Source organism: Clytia hemisphaerica, unplaced genomic scaffold, assembly GCF_902728285.1.
Source record: "Clytia hemisphaerica strain Z4C2 unplaced genomic scaffold, Clytia hemisphaerica genome assembly, whole genome shotgun sequence".
NCBI lineage: Eukaryota > Metazoa > Cnidaria > Hydrozoa > Leptothecata > Clytiidae > Clytia > Clytia hemisphaerica.
In genome coordinates, this window is record NW_027103507.1 from 1,738,057 (window position 1) to 1,756,989 (window position 18,933).

The 18,933-nt window shown below is 36.5% G+C and overlaps 2 protein-coding genes across 2 annotated transcripts; one reads left to right on the top strand and one right to left on the bottom strand.

Annotated features, from left to right (window-relative positions):
• Window positions 1-2,216: 2,216 nt before the first annotated feature.
• On the bottom strand, window positions 2,217-11,492 carry LOC136798950 (uncharacterized). Its single transcript, XM_067055626.1, has 2 exons — window positions 10,438-11,492; window positions 2,217-3,782 (listed from the first exon to the last, which is right to left on the bottom strand). The coding sequence occupies exons 1-2, from the start codon at window positions 10,985-10,987 to the stop codon at window positions 2,647-2,649; spliced, it is 1,686 nt and encodes a 561-aa protein (XP_066911727.1). The 5' UTR covers window positions 10,988-11,492; the 3' UTR covers window positions 2,217-2,646.
• Window positions 11,493-17,002: 5,510 nt separating this feature from the next.
• Window positions 17,003-18,493, top strand: LOC136798874 (melanocyte-stimulating hormone receptor-like). The gene has a single exon (XM_067055538.1). It carries the CDS (start codon window positions 17,044-17,046, stop codon window positions 18,076-18,078), a length of 1,035 nt encoding a protein of 344 aa, XP_066911639.1. The 5' UTR covers window positions 17,003-17,043; the 3' UTR covers window positions 18,079-18,493.
• Window positions 18,494-18,933: the final 440 nt, after the last annotated feature.

Sequence of the window (18,933 nt, forward strand, 5' to 3'; positions counted from 1 at the left end):
TATGACGGTATTGGGCCTTTTTACCCCCGGTATATCGGTATTACGAGAAAAAAACGACGGGATTACGGTATTTTATTTTCTACCGGTATCGGTAAATTGCCTGTTTTTTTGTCGGTATTTCGATACTTTTATCAATAAAAAACGGTATTTCGGTATAAAACTATTCACCTTTTAGTTTCTTCATGAGTTTCATGCAGAAAAATTTTCAAAAAAGATAAGTCTATTCCGCTATTTTAACCAGTAAAATTTTCTTGATCGCTTCGCTCGCACAATCTTGGATTTCCTATTGACTTATTGTCATGGTGAGGTTATTCAAAATAAGCAAAACTTTACGATATCTAAACAAATATTTTCGTTATTTTTCTGCGGGCGCACTTTTTGTGATGCAAATACTGCATCCAACTAATGAGTCTAGATAAAATTTTCTCCGTCAGCACTAAATGATATGGTCTCGTCTCTCCGTATTCACTTATATTGCTACTACAATACAATACACTGATACTGCAGTAACTTATAGACAGTAAAGGCGGTATTTACTCCTTCAATAATTAGTAAAAGTAGGTAGTTCTAAAAACATCTTGTGCAGCATCGAACGATTAGAAAATAATTCACATCATGATGCACATGATGCGTTTTCAGGCAATCTAGGCATTTTAAATTTTAAAATGTTTTCTTGGACAAAACTCTTGGAACGCCGCACCGGGTACGGCAGGTACGTCGCTCGCCGTACCATATTTTTGCCAACAAATGGTCAGTGTTAAATAAAATCAAAAATTGTTCCCAAACAAGGCATACTTGGCTAACAATAGTGTATTAAGGCCGTTTTTCAATAACAAAGCAGTGCCGTACCAACTGGGGGGGGGCAAGGGGAGGCTATGCCCCCCCCAATAATTTTTTCAAAAATGGTTATTTTGAAAAATGCAAAGTTTTTCTTTTTTAATTTGTCATAATTGTCACTATTGAGTGCATTTTCAAGCAATCTAGAGCTCAAATTTTCAAAATTTTCCCCCTCGGGCCAAACCATGGTTGGCCCTCGCGGTGTCACTGAACTTCAGCCCCCACCTATATGAAGATGCTTCCTACGGCACTGCAAAGGAGAGCGAAAATTGTCGAAAAATTTTCGCGCTCGCTTCGCTCACGTTCTTATTTTCCATTTATTTTCTTTCCTCCGATAGGAGGGGGGGTTCAACTTTAGAATCCGTGTCCTCTAGTTGCACCACAGCACCACCTCTATGCCTGTCTTGAAGTCTACGGCTTCTCAGACCATGATTGCCCCAAACCTCAATTTTGAATTAATTCTCAATATAAAAGACATCTTACGGGTCTGCGAGGAAGAAATTATTGGGGGAAAGGCTTAATTTTGCATTTGCCTCCTGTAACAAGCAAGTAACTTTGGCGCGGCAGACATAAGATATTGCTTTATGAAAGCTCAAATAGCTGTAAAAGAGGCCTTAAAAAGTCGACGATATCGAGAGTAAGGTCACAAAACTAGCAAAAAACTTTATATATTGGCAAAAATGTTGGGTATAAGAATAGGTCAATCTGTTTAAAAGAGACCATAAAAAGGTTAAATTTAACCCAATAAGGTCACAATTTTTTAACCAAAGATGTAAAAGCAAAATTGGTGCGTGAATGTGAAAATGTTTTTTTTCGCGCGTGAATACGTGAATTGGCAAACATTTGTGCGTGAATACCTGAATTGAGGGTTGACTGGGGGCCTCATAAAGTACAAGACTTGTTTGTACAGTTTCTAATTTGTTATACACGTTTTTTTTTTTATAAGAACAAACTATATAAGAACATAAGGCTTCGAGCCCAAAAATTTAAGAACATTCTAAGAACATACTAAGGCTTTGGAGACTTAAAAACATGCAATTTCTTAAGAAATTACATCAAAATGCTCAAAAAATGCTGAAAATAAGAACATTTTAAGAACATTTATAGGCTTCAAATCCAAAAAACTAAGAACATCCGAAGGCTTCGAAAATTTTTGATGTTCTTATAAAAAAAAACGTGTATTGCACAATAGATTTGATAACTGAAAATTCATTATTTTCGAAAAAAAACATTAATATAATATCGGTATCGGTATTAGGCTTCCTTCACCGACGGTATTACGGTATTTGACCCAAAATTTTGTCGGTATGACGGTATTTAAGACCCCTGAAAACCCCCCCCTATGAAAATTCGTTCTAAGAACCAAGAAATTTGATAACTTTATTAAAGAATTTCAAAAAATTTCTATTCATCAAAAATTCACATAAAATAAATAGATAAGTGTACTAGCTATAAATATATGAAGAAACGCTAAAGAACTAACTAACAAAAAATAAATTCTAGGATAAATTTAAACAAATGACTTTAATTAGTGCGATATGTGGTGAAATCACGTTTTTCGTAAGTGATAATTCTTATGAGCAACCCTGGATGCGTCGGGCATATTGAAAAAATGGAATCAAATGGAATCAAATGTTTTGGCTAATTAAAGAAACAATATACACACATCCATGGTTAGCTCGATTGAAGTCAACGACTTGGGATAGATTGACTAATAAAAGTGCATATTTTTTGGGATATTTTCACAAAATAATTATATTTAACATAATGTTCATCAAGATGTTACAAAAAAAAGTTTTATTGGTGGATTTAACAAGCTCGTACGCATTTGCTTCCACTGAAAGATTTCGCGTTGTAGCGTTGGTTGCGTTTGTTTTGAATCTTCTTCACATTGTTAACTTTACTTAACCATTTCTTATTTTTCTTAGCACTCTTCGTAGCAAGGTGTTTAGCTAATAATGAACTTTGTGATAAAACACGTTTCTTTTTCTGAGCACATGCGCTGGTTTGAATGGTGTTGGGTACAGGACTGGAGAGAGAAAGATCAGTAGCTGTCTTCTCAGCCGCTTTACAAGTAGCAGTAGCCAGTACCATAGCGAAATTGATCATACTGTTACAAATGGTTTGAGCATTATTCAGAAGGATGGTAGTTTCTGATGAAGCCCGAATCCATTTCCTGGGGCGAGTGTTGGAGACCCACCTTGTGGTGGCGGTGGTAGAGAACCAAGAATTGGACCCTCTTACTGTTTGAATCAAGTCACAATTGGCTGGTTTTGGGTCCGGAATATCAACATTGATACGGTTCATCCATGAAGGTAACCGATAGCAGCCTCCCATCTCCTCATTATTGACACACAACTGCCTCATCCAGGTAGGGATGCGTACCGTTGATGCGTGTTCTTTATCGTGACGTAATTCTACCACATCAAGACGTTGCATCCATAATGGGACTCGAGTCAGTGTATCACAGGTCTGAACTGGCATCACATTGGCTTCACCACATGCTTGATGAAAATCTTCTGGTCTTAGCTGTTTCAAATGATCAGGTACTCGAGTCAAGGGATCACAAGTATGAATAGGCAACACGTTACTCTCTCCGCAAGCTTGATGAAAATCTTCGGCTCTGAGGTGTTTCAAATGACACGGTAACTCGTGACGGTTATCAAAAGTATTGATACGTCGTAACCAACTTGGTAATGGATATCGAACCATGGTTATAATGACGTCATCATCGTTAACATGAGGTTCGAATTCTATATCATCAATTTCTTCAATCAAAACGCCTTCTTTGGCGGGGAGGGCGGTGTCTTCAGTTGAACGCCATTCAATGAATAACTGTTCCTCCTCTTTCTTTCTCCATTCGATAGCGAGCGGTTGTTGATTTGCTTTGATTTGCTTCTTTCGTCCAACATTCATAAGAAGTTCGAGCCATTGTTGTAAAGAACCTAAATTAGAAAAAAGATTCAGTATTGTGAAAAAAGAGAGCCATTTTCAAACCATAGTGAAGGGTTTCTCTGATAGAGCAAAATGTTTCCCTTAAGTTACTTTTCATTTAAGTGTTTTCTATCCTATTTTGCCTACATGCTTAGGCAGCATGTAAATACTTTCCATATATGGGAGGAGGTGTCACTTCTCTACCTTTTAAAAATTTTAAATTTTTCCTGCACTCTGCACCTCCCCCCCCATGAAAGTTGCCATGTATTTTTTATATGAGTTTTCTTCTTTTTATTTCTATTTCTATTTGGTTGAGACGCAGGAGGCTTTGAGGCCCATTTTCGCAACTATAGACGCTTTCAATTAGCGCTCCGTCAGCACCTTGAACCCGACTACCCAATTCCCCTCACATGTCATGGGTTGACCCGGGCGAAGATTCATTCACTTGCCAAGTGAACTACTGCGAGTGGGAATCGAACCTCAGTCACCTGTGCAGCAACCAAGGTCAATGACCACTATACCACAGCGCCTTTTTTTGCCCAATGTCATCTTTTGACAAATGGGCTTTAAAAAAATCCTGATTTTTCCCCTATCACTGTCACTATCACTGAACTCCGAAATAAAGGGCTGGAATGTATATCATATCGTATACAATATTGACAATTTTCCACTCAGCTCAAACTACCCTTTTGAGGCACGTGTTTGATATGAAGATATCCACTATACACGTTTTTTTTATAAGAACAAACTATATAAGAACATAAGGCTTCGAGGCCCAAAAATTTAAGAACATTCTAAGAATATTCTGAGGCTTTGGAGACTTAAAACCATGCATTTTCTTAAGAAATTACATCAAAATGCTCAAAAAATGCTGAAAATAAGAACATTTTAAGAACATTTTTAGGCTTCAAATCCAAAGAACTAAGAACATCCGAAGGCTTCGAAATTTTTTGACGTTCTTATTAAAAAAAAACGTGTAGTCTTTGTTTTCGAGTTCGGTTTAACCTGGGCAAATCCGAACATAATCTATTGAAGACATTGCAAAAAAGTATTTTTCAGCGAACAAACATATACACGCCCCCGATTACAATCAAGTCTATTACGAACTGGTTGAGAAAAAAATTGAAATAACGAGGGCGTAGAACTTTTTGGATCGTTTGTCAATCTGTGTCTAATTTTCGTTTGAAAATTTGACCGAGAGTCGAAAATAAAAATCCGTTTCCTGGACTCGTCTCCTTATTTACAAATTGTGAATCCTTCCAAATCTTCGAAATAGTTTTTAAAGTTTTAAAAATAAGCTTCCCACACTTTGCAAAAGGTTACAAATAAGAAATGGCAATGTAGAAAAAAGGAGCAAGAATGTAAAAGATGTTTACATTTCACTGATATTTGGGGAGTGTGCGGAAAATAATTTTTTAATTTTCTCTTTTTCCAGAACGAAATACTTTTTATTTTACATTATCGTTTTTTTCTATTAGTTCTTTTTGTCCACAACCGGCTGTACTTCTTCCCGTAGAAAAGGCTTTAATATCATCGTCTAACATTCAGTAAAGAAAAACGGCACGCGTAAGAAGATCAATTATCGGTTGATTACAGTCGTTGAAAGTGAAGAAGAATTATAAAAAGATTGTTGACTTTTCTCAATGCAGCGAGAAGAACAAAAAATATAAGTTTATTTATTATCATAGGCTCGGGGGACAGCCGGGCAAATTTACCGAGGGGTATGTGAGGCGGTTAAGGGTACGTTTTTCGAGATATTAGAAATGTACTGTAAGGGTAGACTTTTGAAGAATTCACTGTTTCACAGATTTTTTGCAATTCTTTTTAATCCCACTCTTCAAGTCTCTAGCGAAGATGCATGAGTAGAAAAACTGTTTTTGTGTGGGTCAATTTTTTTTTTGCTTTTTTATAAGAATGGTGTAAATCCATTTCATCTATTCTTAACTTTTTTGGGAAAATCATCCTAAAATATTCTTACAGAATTCTTAGGTTAGGATACTAATTCAGACTAGATTTAACATTTAGTACACACGTCTCAAACATAAAATGACATTCTTAGCTTGAGTAGCCAAATTACATGATGGTGATATTCTAAGCATATTCTTAATTTTTAGGCCATTTTCATCATGGACGCATTCTTATAAAGTGTATTCTTATAAAAGAAAAAGCGTGTAAATCGTTGTTTATTGGTTAATTAGTTTCAGCCAATGATGAGCCAATAAAGATCTCTTATCTAGCACAGTCAATCTATTCTTCTCTAATTACACGGAATTCCGTGCTAATTATCAACGCGTATTTTCAACGCTAAAATATTGTAATAAATCTTTCTCTAAGATTTCAAGCATAGCGTCAAAAAGTTATAATCATTTCTATTTCCATGCGTTGAAGCAGAAAAATTACGGTATTAGAAAATTTAAAAGTTTTATTTTTAAATAAGAGTGATATCGTTTGCTTACTCATCAATTTTAATTCACAAGCTTTTTCACATTGGATCGACGCAGATGCGGAGCAAGATTGGCCAGAAAAAGGAAAAGAAAACCACTTTTTTTGTATATATCAGCACAATATAACAATAGGCAGACACTGTCAGTCCTGATATGAAATATGTGTCTGATATAAAACGAGGATACTAATGTAATAATGAAACCTTTAAGCATACCCTATTGGTAATAGATTCATCGGTAGAAAGTTTCATCAACAAGCAAGCGATTTTTGCGTCACATTTTGTCCATGAGTTCTTATATTAAGCTAATTTTAGACTCAAAAAGTAATTTGGTTTGTCAGATATCAACCTTTGGAATCAACGGGGTGGTGTTGTTGAAATGAGTTTGAAAAATAAACGTTCAACTCTTTTTTGGAAAGTTATTGAAAGATTTTGAAAACTTTTTCATAGTGCAGTTAATATAAAACAGGTTTGACTCACAACAATGTCAATTTGATTTTCAATATGTCTTATTTTCTAAAGTCAGAGAGTTCTGAGACTGAAGATTAACCTTAATAATCTCTCAAAGTTTAGAGGTTTAGAAAAGAAAGTTGACGTCATAGTGGTTCAACGTTATGCAATCATACGATGAACAGAGCATGGAAGAGAAATTAGGAAGAGCTAAAAGAAAACCAAGTCAACAAATACCCCCTTCTCAAAGAACCCGGTAGGATTTTTTCAGTCAATGGGGATAATAATAGTGGACTGAAACTCCATTGCGATTGATATTCCCATATCTTTTTGGCTGGGGATTTAAATCTCAAGTCAGAAGATTAAGTAGGGATAGGGAAAATAGCATAATATTTTGCAGTGAGGATTGGTTTATTTGATTTTTTTACAGTGGGGACAGAAATTGGAGTATATAATTTCCCACCGGGGACGATATTTTGGCAAATCTTTCCAGTGTGATTGGGATTGGGAATTCTAGATCCAAGGCCCGCGAATTATTAGCAGCCCAGTGTGTTGATTACGGTTGATTAGCGTGAATTAGAATATGTACTTGAGGCGGTGAACCGAATTTTTAGACCGGCGAATTGTAAATTCTTTTCGTACCTTGGACCGGTGAAATTCGTTTCCATTCCTAAATAAGAGCGCTGGGGAGAATTTCAATCCTATCGCAACTCATACTAGCCAAAATTGAGATTTAGTCGGGCAATGTTTTAATCCGGCGCTACCTAATACCACGGAGACCACTGATCCCAAACCTGTTATTTTACCCCCAAAAAAGGCACCCTACGAGGGACTGATTTTTCTATTTTGGTGTTTTTGTGACCCTACCTGGGACTCGTAGAGATTAAAAAGGTACCCTGACCAGCGGCGCATCACCGTAACCCATTTTGCCCTAGGGGGGCCCCGGGTATTTTACATCCAAAATAATTGAGTATGTCTAGGAAAACCCAATATATTGCCGAAACGGTTTGTTCCCCTGTAGGTCTTAAAAATACTGAATGAGCTGTCTACTTGCACTGTCTAAATCTTTTTCTTCTTTTTTGAAAAATTGAGGATAAAGTAAAACCCAATTAAAACTCTGAAAATTTGAGGTTTCTGGAAATGAATTCTTCTGGTTCAAATTTTTTTTTCTTTATTAAAAAGATATTGGGTTTTTCCAGAACAAAATTTAATATCGGGGGTGGAGGACATAACATTTTTTAGAAATTTACCCCCGGATATTGTGAATTTTGACCCCCGGACAAGCATCAGTTGATCCCCTGTACATTCAAAATAACCCTCAAACCGAGCATACTTTTCACTTCAAACTTTTATATTTATGCAAAGGACAGGCATAAAAAAACCTGAACATATCGGTATAATGTTTATTTAGGTGGAGTTTTCGGGGTGATTTCTTTCAACAAGATAAGGTCAAAAGTTCATCGTCTTCAATTTAAGTCTTGTATCACTTCTTGTTTGTCCATCAATCTTTTATTTGTGATAAAAAGGAGAAGGGGTTTTAAACTCATGCTGTTTTGGAAGCTTCGTAGAAAATTTAAATATTGGTTGGTTTCTATTATTAAGCAAACTATTGAACGTTAAGGGCGATGCATTCTTATCAATAAACTTTCGACTTGGGGTGACTACAGTATGAATTGTATGAAGGTGTTGAAGTCTTTTGGACTACATAACCTAATGGAAGAAGTTTGGCGGATATGACCGAAAAAGTTTTATCAGAGGAAATTCAATTGGGCGGATGGCGGCGGATTTAATTCAGCAGCTTAGCGATATTTTTTGCGAAAGTCGTTTTTAAATGAGCAAAAAAGTCGTTTTGTTCTCTTAAATAGCAAGAATTTGGAAAATAAAAGAGCGGAAAAAATAGTTTTTGGCGGGAACTTAATACAGTGGAATCTCTATAATTCTAACACGCACGGAGAACACAAATTTGTTTGAGAGTTTGGAAATTTCGAGTTATGGAGTATTATAAAGCATTGTTAAAGGCCGGTGTCCACTTTCGTGCGAAGCGCGCGAAAGATTTTTTCTTAACCGTTTTTGCCTGAAGAAAAGATTACGTCATAAAAAAGTTTCGCGCGAACAAAAAAAAAGTTGAAGGAAGTTTAACTTTTTTCAACCGTTACGTCAATTTTTGACCAATGGAATTGCTTCTTTTTTCAATCAGCCAATGACGTTACAAATAACGTGAAAAGTTTCGCGCGCTTCGCGCGAAAGTGGACACCGACCTTAACTGAAAGGGACGAGAAAGCTTTTTCGAGTTATAGAGGTTCGTGTTAAAGAGACTGTATAGCAGATTTTTGGTAAATTCGCTAAAATTACTTCCTTTTATATTGTAGTATAGTGATTCTAAATTTATTTAAGAAGGAATTGAATCAGACCAGACGGTCCTGTTTGAGGTTTAGCTTTTGCCCTCACTACAGGAAATATTTAGATCAGCTTTGATTAAAAACACAGATATTCCTTCTTGAAGGTTCTCCCGTTATCAATTTATCAATAAACGTCTTTTTTGGAATATCCCCCCTCTCTATCAGATAAATACTCTCAGACATCGAGTAAACTTTCTTAAGGCTTCAGAAACACACTAACAAATTTAATAAACGTTACTAAATTTAACTTTAAAATTTCAGATGAAAACGGTAATACTTATTGCCGATTGGGGAAGTTTTGAAGACTAGCTTTACGGCTCGACTATTAACAACTAAAACATATGCCGTATTACTTCGAAAATAAACGCCCCTCCCTAAAAGTAAAACTTTCAATAAACGCCCCCTCCTAAAATCCGACAAATTTAATGAACACCCGGGCCGGCGTTTAATCGAAGCAATACGGATAAAATAATGCAACAATTTGATGAGTGTTTATGTTATCAGCCTTATCTAAAATTTACAGAAAATGAAACTGATAGAACGTGAGTTCAAAATATTTTGTTATCAATCTTGCAGCAGGCCACCGAAGCAAGAGATACTTTGTTTTTCGGTTTTTAAAGGGATGTCTACGCGTATTTTTAAAGTTATTGCAAGCAGCTTTCAAGTTTATAGTTTCGGAAGTTTGTAGAGTCTTAGACAGACTGGGTAAGATATCATCCCTATCAGAAAAGTCAGCCGAAAAATCATTATCCAAATGCAAAACTCCCTGAGCTCCTATTTCCAGTATGAAAGTTGCGAAAATCAGGAATCACCCCCTAACTATAACATCGGGGAAACGGAGGTTTCCCGACTCTTAAAGTGTCCATCGATTGGAGGTTCGACTATGTGAACAAGTTGACATCTCAAAAAAATAACTAAAAGATTGAGCACGCTACTTTCTACTTCTATCTCCTCATACACCTTCATACACCCTTGTCTCACAGCCCCAATGAAGATTTTATTCTCAGTGGGGATAGAAATTCTATTGTTCCAAGGTTAAAAAATCCAGTGCGGATGGTTTTGGAGTGAAATTTTTAAACATTAAGTTACGAATGGGGATGAAATCAAAGTCAATTTCCCAGGGTATTTTCCCATTAGGGGAGAAATTTGGGGTCCCAGTTGGTCTGTGACACAGGGGTGTTTTCATCAACCATTGTATCCTATTGATAATACCTCATTTCTAACCACAATTGTTATCAAAATAAGAAACACCTTTCACTCCTACCCAGTTTCCCTAAAAATGAGCCAAACTTGATGAAATAGAAAGAGGAAAAAGGATGAATCATCGAAAGTACTTGCTTCGATAAGCAACTACGATAGTAAAAAGTTACTTACGGTCTAGGATGACTTCTTCTTTGAGAATTCCTTCCAGGACGCACTTTAAGAACGTTGTGTTATTCAGCAGGTATGAGATATCGCAATCAAATTGTGTATTGGTACCAATATTGAATAAATTACATGTTGGAAAGGTTGCAGACAGCACTTCAGAAGTGGTCTGTTGAACTTTACAGAATTTACGTAGTTGAACATCTAATGGTCCAGCTTTGGCGAGCTTTCGGAGGGTAGATGGACGTGGTTTACTCATCAGAGGGCGGTCAGTATGTAAAGATCGCCTGAAAGTTTTACGCGCGAGAACATCGCGTTTTGTGATCGGCCGCTTACGTTTGGAAGGCGTGGGATCTTCTGTTTCAAGGTTGTGCGCGCGGACACTTTCGTCCGTCTGTACAATGATGAGACCGTTTTCTTCTTTATCATCAATGAGCTCGATCCAGGTCCATTCTTCCTTTGGTTGTTGACCTGTTTGTTGTGCGATCAGTTGATCAGCGTACAAGGTAGTGTTGCTGGTAGAATCTTCGTTGAAAAATGAGGCGACCCAGGAATACATTGTTGTTGTTGAAGTATGCGAAAAAGATGAAATAAGAATGTTTTTAACTTTTTCCTTATGGTTGTACACAAGCTAGATCAGTGTTAATCTTTAGCTAAAGTTCTGTTGTAAGTTATTCTTGTTGCTGCTTGTTTGCGTTGAAGGTTGAGTGAGAGAGAACTTGGTTGGTTGTGGTGTTGTTGAGTGTTGTTGATTGAGCGAAGGTGAGATTGGAAAGAAAGCTTGTTTGTATGAAATCTATTATTGACTGTTAACAATTGACGAATTGACGTTAAATAAAATATTTGACGTCATATTTTTCCAGAAAAAAATTAATCGAGGAAAACTTTACATCAGCCGATCGTAGAAATAGTGATCCGCGCCTTGAAATATCCAAACTCTTTAAAAATTGTTTCCTCTAGCAAAACTTTTTCTCTCAGTAATTTGCACCCTCGACCAGCAAAAAAATCTCTTCTTTGCTTTAATAACAATATATACTGTGTGACTGACTGATACTTTCTTTCTCTTGTATTTTGAATATATACAGCGGATATAAATAGATCTTGCTATGCGCATAATTAATGATAGTAAACCCCTGCAGATGTCGCTATTTTTTATATAAAAACTTTATATCAGTTCCTTTCAGTATGAATTGGAGGGCTTTAATTTATAAATGCGCGTTCATTTATGTAAAAACTGTGAACTATTACTTAAAATCTATTTCTGTGTGTGGGTTTTTAAAAATTAAGCAGGCAAAAAAAACTGAGCTGAGTGACAGTCAAAATTATTGTCAAAAACTTTTTCGATCTCGTCCTAAAAGAGAGTTGTTTGTGTCTAATTTTAACTGATACTTTATGCAAGAGAATCAAAGAAGAATTTTAAATTACAATATAAATCAAAAACATTCTGCTATAAAGTTGTATAATAAAATACTCAAGTTGAGTATGATAATCAAAAATATCTTCCGAAAAAAAAAGAGAACAAATTCAAAACGATGTGCAGAGACAAAAGAAAGTGCTGAGTCTTTCCCTGTAATTCTGCGTTCGAGACACCCCTGTCTCAGTCAAAGCCCCGTTGAAACTTCTTCACACACAAATTTCCATCGAAATCCCAAGGGGGATAAAAATTCTAATTCTTCTCAGGTCAAAAAATCCAGTGGGGATGATTTTGGAGTGCAATTTTTTACACTGAATTTTAAGGGAGTTTCTAAACATCGACCAGAAATGGTGACCACGACCAGTGACCACGACCGGCGACCAGATAAATTTGGGTTATCGAGTTTACCTGCTCTCTCCACCGTAGAGAACATCCAAATCGAGTCCTGATGTGGCTTTCATTGAACCATTGAACACGTGGCTGAAAATTACTCTAGCTAGAGAATACTAAAAGTGACTTTTGACGTGACCAGTCATTTTCTAGACAAAGTGACACTTTTTGACAAAAATATTGACAGGGCAATTAAGTGTGATGCCTGTAAACTTTATTACACCAAATATTTTAATTGTACCGAATGAGATGCCTTTAGTATGAATAGATAGAAATTGTCAGTAGGAAAAAGCAGGGAAGGCTAGTTTTAGAGATATCAGTCTCATCAATTATTCTATTCTCCTTACATTGTCAAAATGACTTATTTTGACAAAATAATGATCTGATGATCAAATATAAAGCTTCCTAAATAAATTCCAGCACAAATTTTGCCACTAATTAATTTGATGCCAAAAATACAAAAGGATAGAAGTTGACACTCTATTCAAGCTCCAAGAGCGTTGAAATGGCTGCTCTACATCCGGGGGGGGGGGTACTAGGGTTGCGAGCTGACGGGGGGGGGGTGGCCGCCCGACTTTCGAACTTTGGACCCTTGCCGGGACTAAAAAGGAGAAAACAAAGGAAAAGTTTGTGAATTTTACGACCCTTAGCGGGACAAATTTGACCAAATTTCGATCTTTCAGGGGGTAAAAAGTTGAAATTTTCCAATTTACCGACCCTTAGTGGGACTGAAATTTGATTTTCTGATTTTTCCGACCCTTAGCGGGACTTTGGAAGTCCAAAAAAGGTACCCTTAAGGGCGGCACATACCGTACCCTCCATTTGCCTAAGTACGGGGGTACCCCCCGGGCTCTACACGTTTTGCACGTGGCTTTATAATCACTGTAGGTGAGACAGGGGTGAGCTTTACTCTTCAATTCGATAAATAAATAATCATAAGGGAAAGACTCTACGGTGGAGAAAAGGAAAAACTCGATAACCCAAATTTATCTGGTCGCCGGTCGTGGTCGCTGGTCGTGGTCGCCATTTCTGGTCGCTGTTTAGAAACTCCCGAATTTTAAATGGGATGAAAACATTTTTGTAGTAGGACTGAAATAGTAGGGTATTGTTTCTACCGGGACAAAATTTTAGTCACATTTTACAGTGGGTTGGGAATCCCACCGGGTCTGGGACACAGGGGTGTTTTCAAGCAAATACTTAAAATCTTTAGAGCTCCGAAGCCTACGAATCTTGAAATATAAGAGCAGGCAAGGCAAGCAAGCGCAAATTTTGTCAAAAACGAATCGCAAACAAGCGAGAATTAGAATGTTGTAAATCGTCCCCCGTCCATAAAAACAACAGCTTTTTTGGAAAGGCCGACGCAAACCATGGTTGCACTTCCTCTGTCACTTTTGATCGTTTAAAGGGAATCATTTAAGGTATTTTCCCTGCATCTCCTATCATTTGCTTACACATCATTTTTTAAACTAAAGAAAGGAACAACTTTTTCTCTCTTCTACACGGCGCAAGCAAAATTTTAAACTTTAAAGTTTGAGAAATTCTTTTTTTTATTCTGCTTTGTCAGCATAGGAGGCGCCTCCTGTCTATACTATACCATAACCATTGAGTTTCAAGCCCGAAGGGCTAGAGGTCAATCTCTAACCTTTCTAAGGCAAGAAAAATTGAAGCCTTAAAATATGCGCCGTATTTTTGATGACGGATTGAATCTAGCAATTCCTTTGTTTTCGAGTGATATATTTTTCAAAATTAAGCGGTAAATTTTAGTTTCAATCTGTCATTTGTGTAAAAACCAGGCGGGTCGCTCAAGGCCGCGCAACTTTGGTAGGATTTGTTGGCTTCAAATCCTACCAAAGAGATTGACCTCTAGCCCTTCGGGCTTGAAACTCAATGACCATAACCTGTCTATATTATAACAAAGAATTTGTTCGCAATAACATTCGAGTTGTTGACAAAAGCGATAATTGGTCTGTTCTTTTGTTTAAAGAGGCATTGGCAATTAAAGATAAAAATCCAGAAATGAACTCGGGTTTGAAAGCCTCTACAGACTTGAATTTGTTCCGCTAGTTGATTTTTGATTGTTCTAGAAATTTGTTCAACATTTTCAGTATTACTATCACTATGACGATGCTTTTGTTGTGAAGCGAAATATTAGTTTTTCAGAAAATGAAAATTTTGTTGTTTGTGATCTGACTCCACATTGATCCATGGCAAAATCAATTTTCGGATTAAGTTTTATTGTTTTTACTAAAAATACTTCGGTCACGGCATATGTTCTTCCAAAGGTAAAGATTGGTGATAAAATTTTATGCCTTAATTGTTGAAAACAAAAGAAATCAATGTATCTTTTGTTTCACTTTTTGTTTCCTTTGTGGTATAAACAGATGGAATTTTCTTATTATTTTCTTTTTTTTCACCCCTTTCCCTTCTTCGCTTCTTCATTCTTTAGTCGTGGTAAGGTTGCTCAAGGTTAAGATCTATATCTTTCAAAAGTACAATAATCAAAGTGATTTCCACCATAGTTCAGTTTTACTGAAGATGGACTTGATGAGATCGCGGGCGCTATCGATTTGCTAAAAGTGGAGCTTTCCCAGCTGACACACAACGTTATTTCAACGTTTATCTTTTGCTAAAAGTGGAGCTTTAAGAAGACTGAGCCGGAGTATTTTTCTCACCTGTTTGCAAACAGGGTTATCAAAATATTTGCCTTTCATCAAAATACTTTAAGTCTCCTCTTTAAATGCACCCACTACATACATAGTAAATTATTAAACTAAACGTTATTTTATAAGAACTAGTAGATTTGGACTAAGGCTCGGCAATATGCGTGATCAATGTTCTTAAAATTTTCTTATAGTAAACTTACTATTTGAGGGGAGCGTACGGTTTGACAGTATCGGGGATAAGGCTTTTTTAAACACGGGATATCGGTATTCGTGGGAAAGACACGGGATGACAGGATTTCAGATGACGGTGACGGTAAAAGTCAGATTTTTATCTCGGGATACGGTATTTTTGTTTAAAATATGTACGGTATTTCGGTGAAAACCACAGAGAAACGGTACTGCAAAAATAGGGTAAGTTTCGAAATTGAATCTTAATAACATGTAAAAAAATAATGCAGTAGGGACGCCGCAATGGGTACGGCTCGTCGTACCAGATCTTTGCCAGTGAATAGTCAGTGTTAAATGAAGTCAAAGATTTTCAAAAATAACTGTTGGTTAACAAGACACAATTGGCTTGCAGTCGCGTTTTAAGGTCTTTTTTCAGCAGTAAAAGAGCAAAAATAGTCAAAAAACTTTCGCGATCGCTTCACTTGCATTACTTTTTCACCGATTTTCTCTACTGAGGAAGGGACTCAAACTGAATTTTGCGTCTCCCGGTCAAATCACCCCAGTACCCTTTCTTTGGAGTTCGGTATCAATGTAATGGTGCACATAATATGCTTTTTCAAGCAATCTAGGCATTCTAAATTTCGAAAATTTTCTCTTGGGCCAGACCACGGTTGACCCCCGTTTCACAGTTTATCCTCAAGAGACTTCCTACGGGTAAAGTTATAAGCCCCCCCCCCCCGAGCTAATAGTGATGACATTTAAAAGTAATTTTGGCCCGTGGGGCAACTATTGGGTCTAGCATTTCCCTGGGTCTAGAAATCTAGTATGGCAGGGTTTCGACTATCCCAATACGAAATAGTATCCTTCAAAGATGGGTAGATAATATAATGTTTGAAAGACCAGAGACAGTTTATTCTTGATAAAATATTGATTTAAAAATCAGTGAGTTACTAAAAACGAGGAGGGGACTAAATAATGGAATGGGAATATTATAAGGACCCTTGTTACGTTGTTATAAATGTTTAGGATATTTCGTTTTTTATGGGATTTTCGGAGATTACCTTTGGTTCCTTCCTCCTGTTGTTGGTGTGATCCAGTGGTCTTTTGCGGGAGGGTCGGAGTCTTTAGTGTTTTAGCGTTTGTTAGTTTGTCACCTGAATATAGATAAAAAAGGTTACCTTTAAGGTAGACGATTATATTGTCTACACAAGGTTCGGGGTGGAGTAAACAGGTGGCGGTGTTTACAGTATAAAAGTGCTCCAAACTTTACCGCCAATATTTTTTTCCGTAAACCGCCGTGATGACTGTAAACTCTGTACATGTATATTTTCCTGTGTTTACTATCTCTATAACGGAGGATCGTCTGCCTTTACATATGGTAATATTATTATCATACTTTTAAGTTGTATTGACTCGTTGTTTTCTATTGAATCCTAAAATAATCAACCTTATTTTGAAGGGATTTTTGTACATGATATGTAAACCTGTAAAATAAGCCTGCAATCTGGGTCGAAATATATTGGGAATTTTTCAAAATATGAAGTTCGGGTGTGAAAGTCGATTTCGGATTATCTGTTAAATGTAATCATTGCAAATTTGTGGTTTTGAAATTTCCTTGCGATTTCCCTTCTTTCTCAAATAATACGACCTTGATTGTAGATATGAAACTTTCTATTGCTCAATAAAATCCTTTTTCGCATCCACATTCCCTTTGTGTATTATCCCTCCTCCTTTATTCGGAGTAATCCATAAGGATGCGAGAGTAAAAAAATATAAAGAGTCAAGAATCCAAACTCTCGTTCTAACTTCCTACCATCAGAGTGTTTCCGATGGCCTTTGTTCTTATTCTTGAGTAATTATCGTGCCCTTTTTTGGGCATGGGTAATACTTATACTGAATGCTTATTTAATCTCTAGAAATTTTAATTTATTTCAGTAAAGAAGAAATAAAGCAGCGAGAACAACTTTACAGACCAACAGAATGAATATCAACAATATCATCAATCTGGTCCTCAGTATATCCATCATAATCATCAACACTTTTGTTTTCATTTTATTTCTGATGAGACCTCAACTAACCAAAAAACCATCCAACCGCTTACTACACAGCCTTTCCGTATGTGATTGGATGTCCGGTACCACCGTCATAATTCACGTCATGATCGAGCGGTCAATATTTCCGCACCAATCGTTCGCAATACGAATCGGCGCTGAGATTTATACAACTTTCATAGTTGGGGCGAGTGTATTACATCTACTCTGCATCACAATCGATCGCGCGTTATCCCTTTTCTACGCGCTGCGATACAAAGATATTGTGACTCTAAAATCCATTAAACGCGTGGTGATCGGGATATGGGTTATCCCTGGATTAACTTCTAGTCTACAAATTACATATTTACATCCTTATGTTGGAGGTAGTGACAACATTTCATTGGATGAGGTTGAGAAGATACGAACAATCGAGATGTGGTATTCTATCATTTGTTTTGTTGCTTATTTGATGATTCCTTTTATTGTAATGGGAATCCTCTTTTTCATGATGTTCCGTGAAGTACGGAAAATTATTTTACGGACACCCTCATATACCGGACAGTTCTCTTTAAACGTCACACGACAACAGCGACGTGCCGTTTACATTTTTGCCGTCATGTATTTCTGTTTCGCGACACTGACGTTACCTCATTTCACATTCCGTATCTATTTAGACATTCAATCTCATATTTCACAAGACCAAATTACTATAAACTTAACCATACTTAATCTTTTCTACATCATGAAGACGCTTACGTCATTGTGCAACCCGGTCATGTATACCGTATTGAATCGAGAGTTCCGCTCTGTCATTCAGGTTTGGATACGGGAAAAGAAGAAAAGTTTCAACCGGAAATTTCTTTCACCCCAATCGTCATCATCAATGGGTTTCATGACACGAGAAAGTTTGATCTACAAAAAAGATGGTATTTTGGTTCGAATAAAAGACTCTGATGGTTCCTCCAACGAAACTGAAGTATGAGTAAAATAAAATGTCAGACTTAAGCTGAATGAACCACAGATTTATGTAAAGCCCGAAGGGCTAGATGAAGTGCTTTAAGCTTTTCTAAGCAAAAAAAGTGGATATCAAAAACAATTTTGTTGCTTAGTCTATGTCTAGGTCTAATGAAGTGAAAGAGAGATGTTATATAGTTTCATTTAATTAAACTTTGATTTGGAGCTCATCAATTGCCAGCAGAAAATTCAGTGGGGGTGAAAAAATAACCCAAAATTTTGCTAATTTTTCCTTAAGAATTTGCTTATTTGATTATTTTCAGTGAGGAAAAAGATTTGAGTTGAATTTTTCACTGGGGACGATATTTTGGCCAATTTTACCAGTGGGAAAAGGTTCTAGTGGGTCTATGAGAAGGGAATGTGTTCTTGATTTTAATTTTGTTACAATTTTTTGGGGACAGAGATTTCTCTAGTTATTTCAATCTATTTGAATAAATGATTAATTTTTTTTTTGAGACTAGAGCTAGAGGCTGGGAAGGATCTAGACTTGTAAATGTAAATATCAATAAGGTACTAATTCAAAAATCAATATTTACCATAAAATTCAGTTTTTTTTTTACTTTCATCATTTTAGGGAACACCCTTTAAAATATTGTTCTTTTGGATAACCTATGTGAGCTATAGTCTGAATTGAAGGCCTCTACAAAAAAAACCGCAATAGAAGCACGTATCCGTTAGTGGATGTCAGAGTCTATGATGGACCTAGTCTAGCAAGCTAGACGACTAATTCAGACATATTAGAAATAAAGCAAAAAAGTAAATTTTAGTCGTCTAGAAACCTTTGTTTGAAACTCCAAACAAAAAAAAGTGTCAATATCGCAAT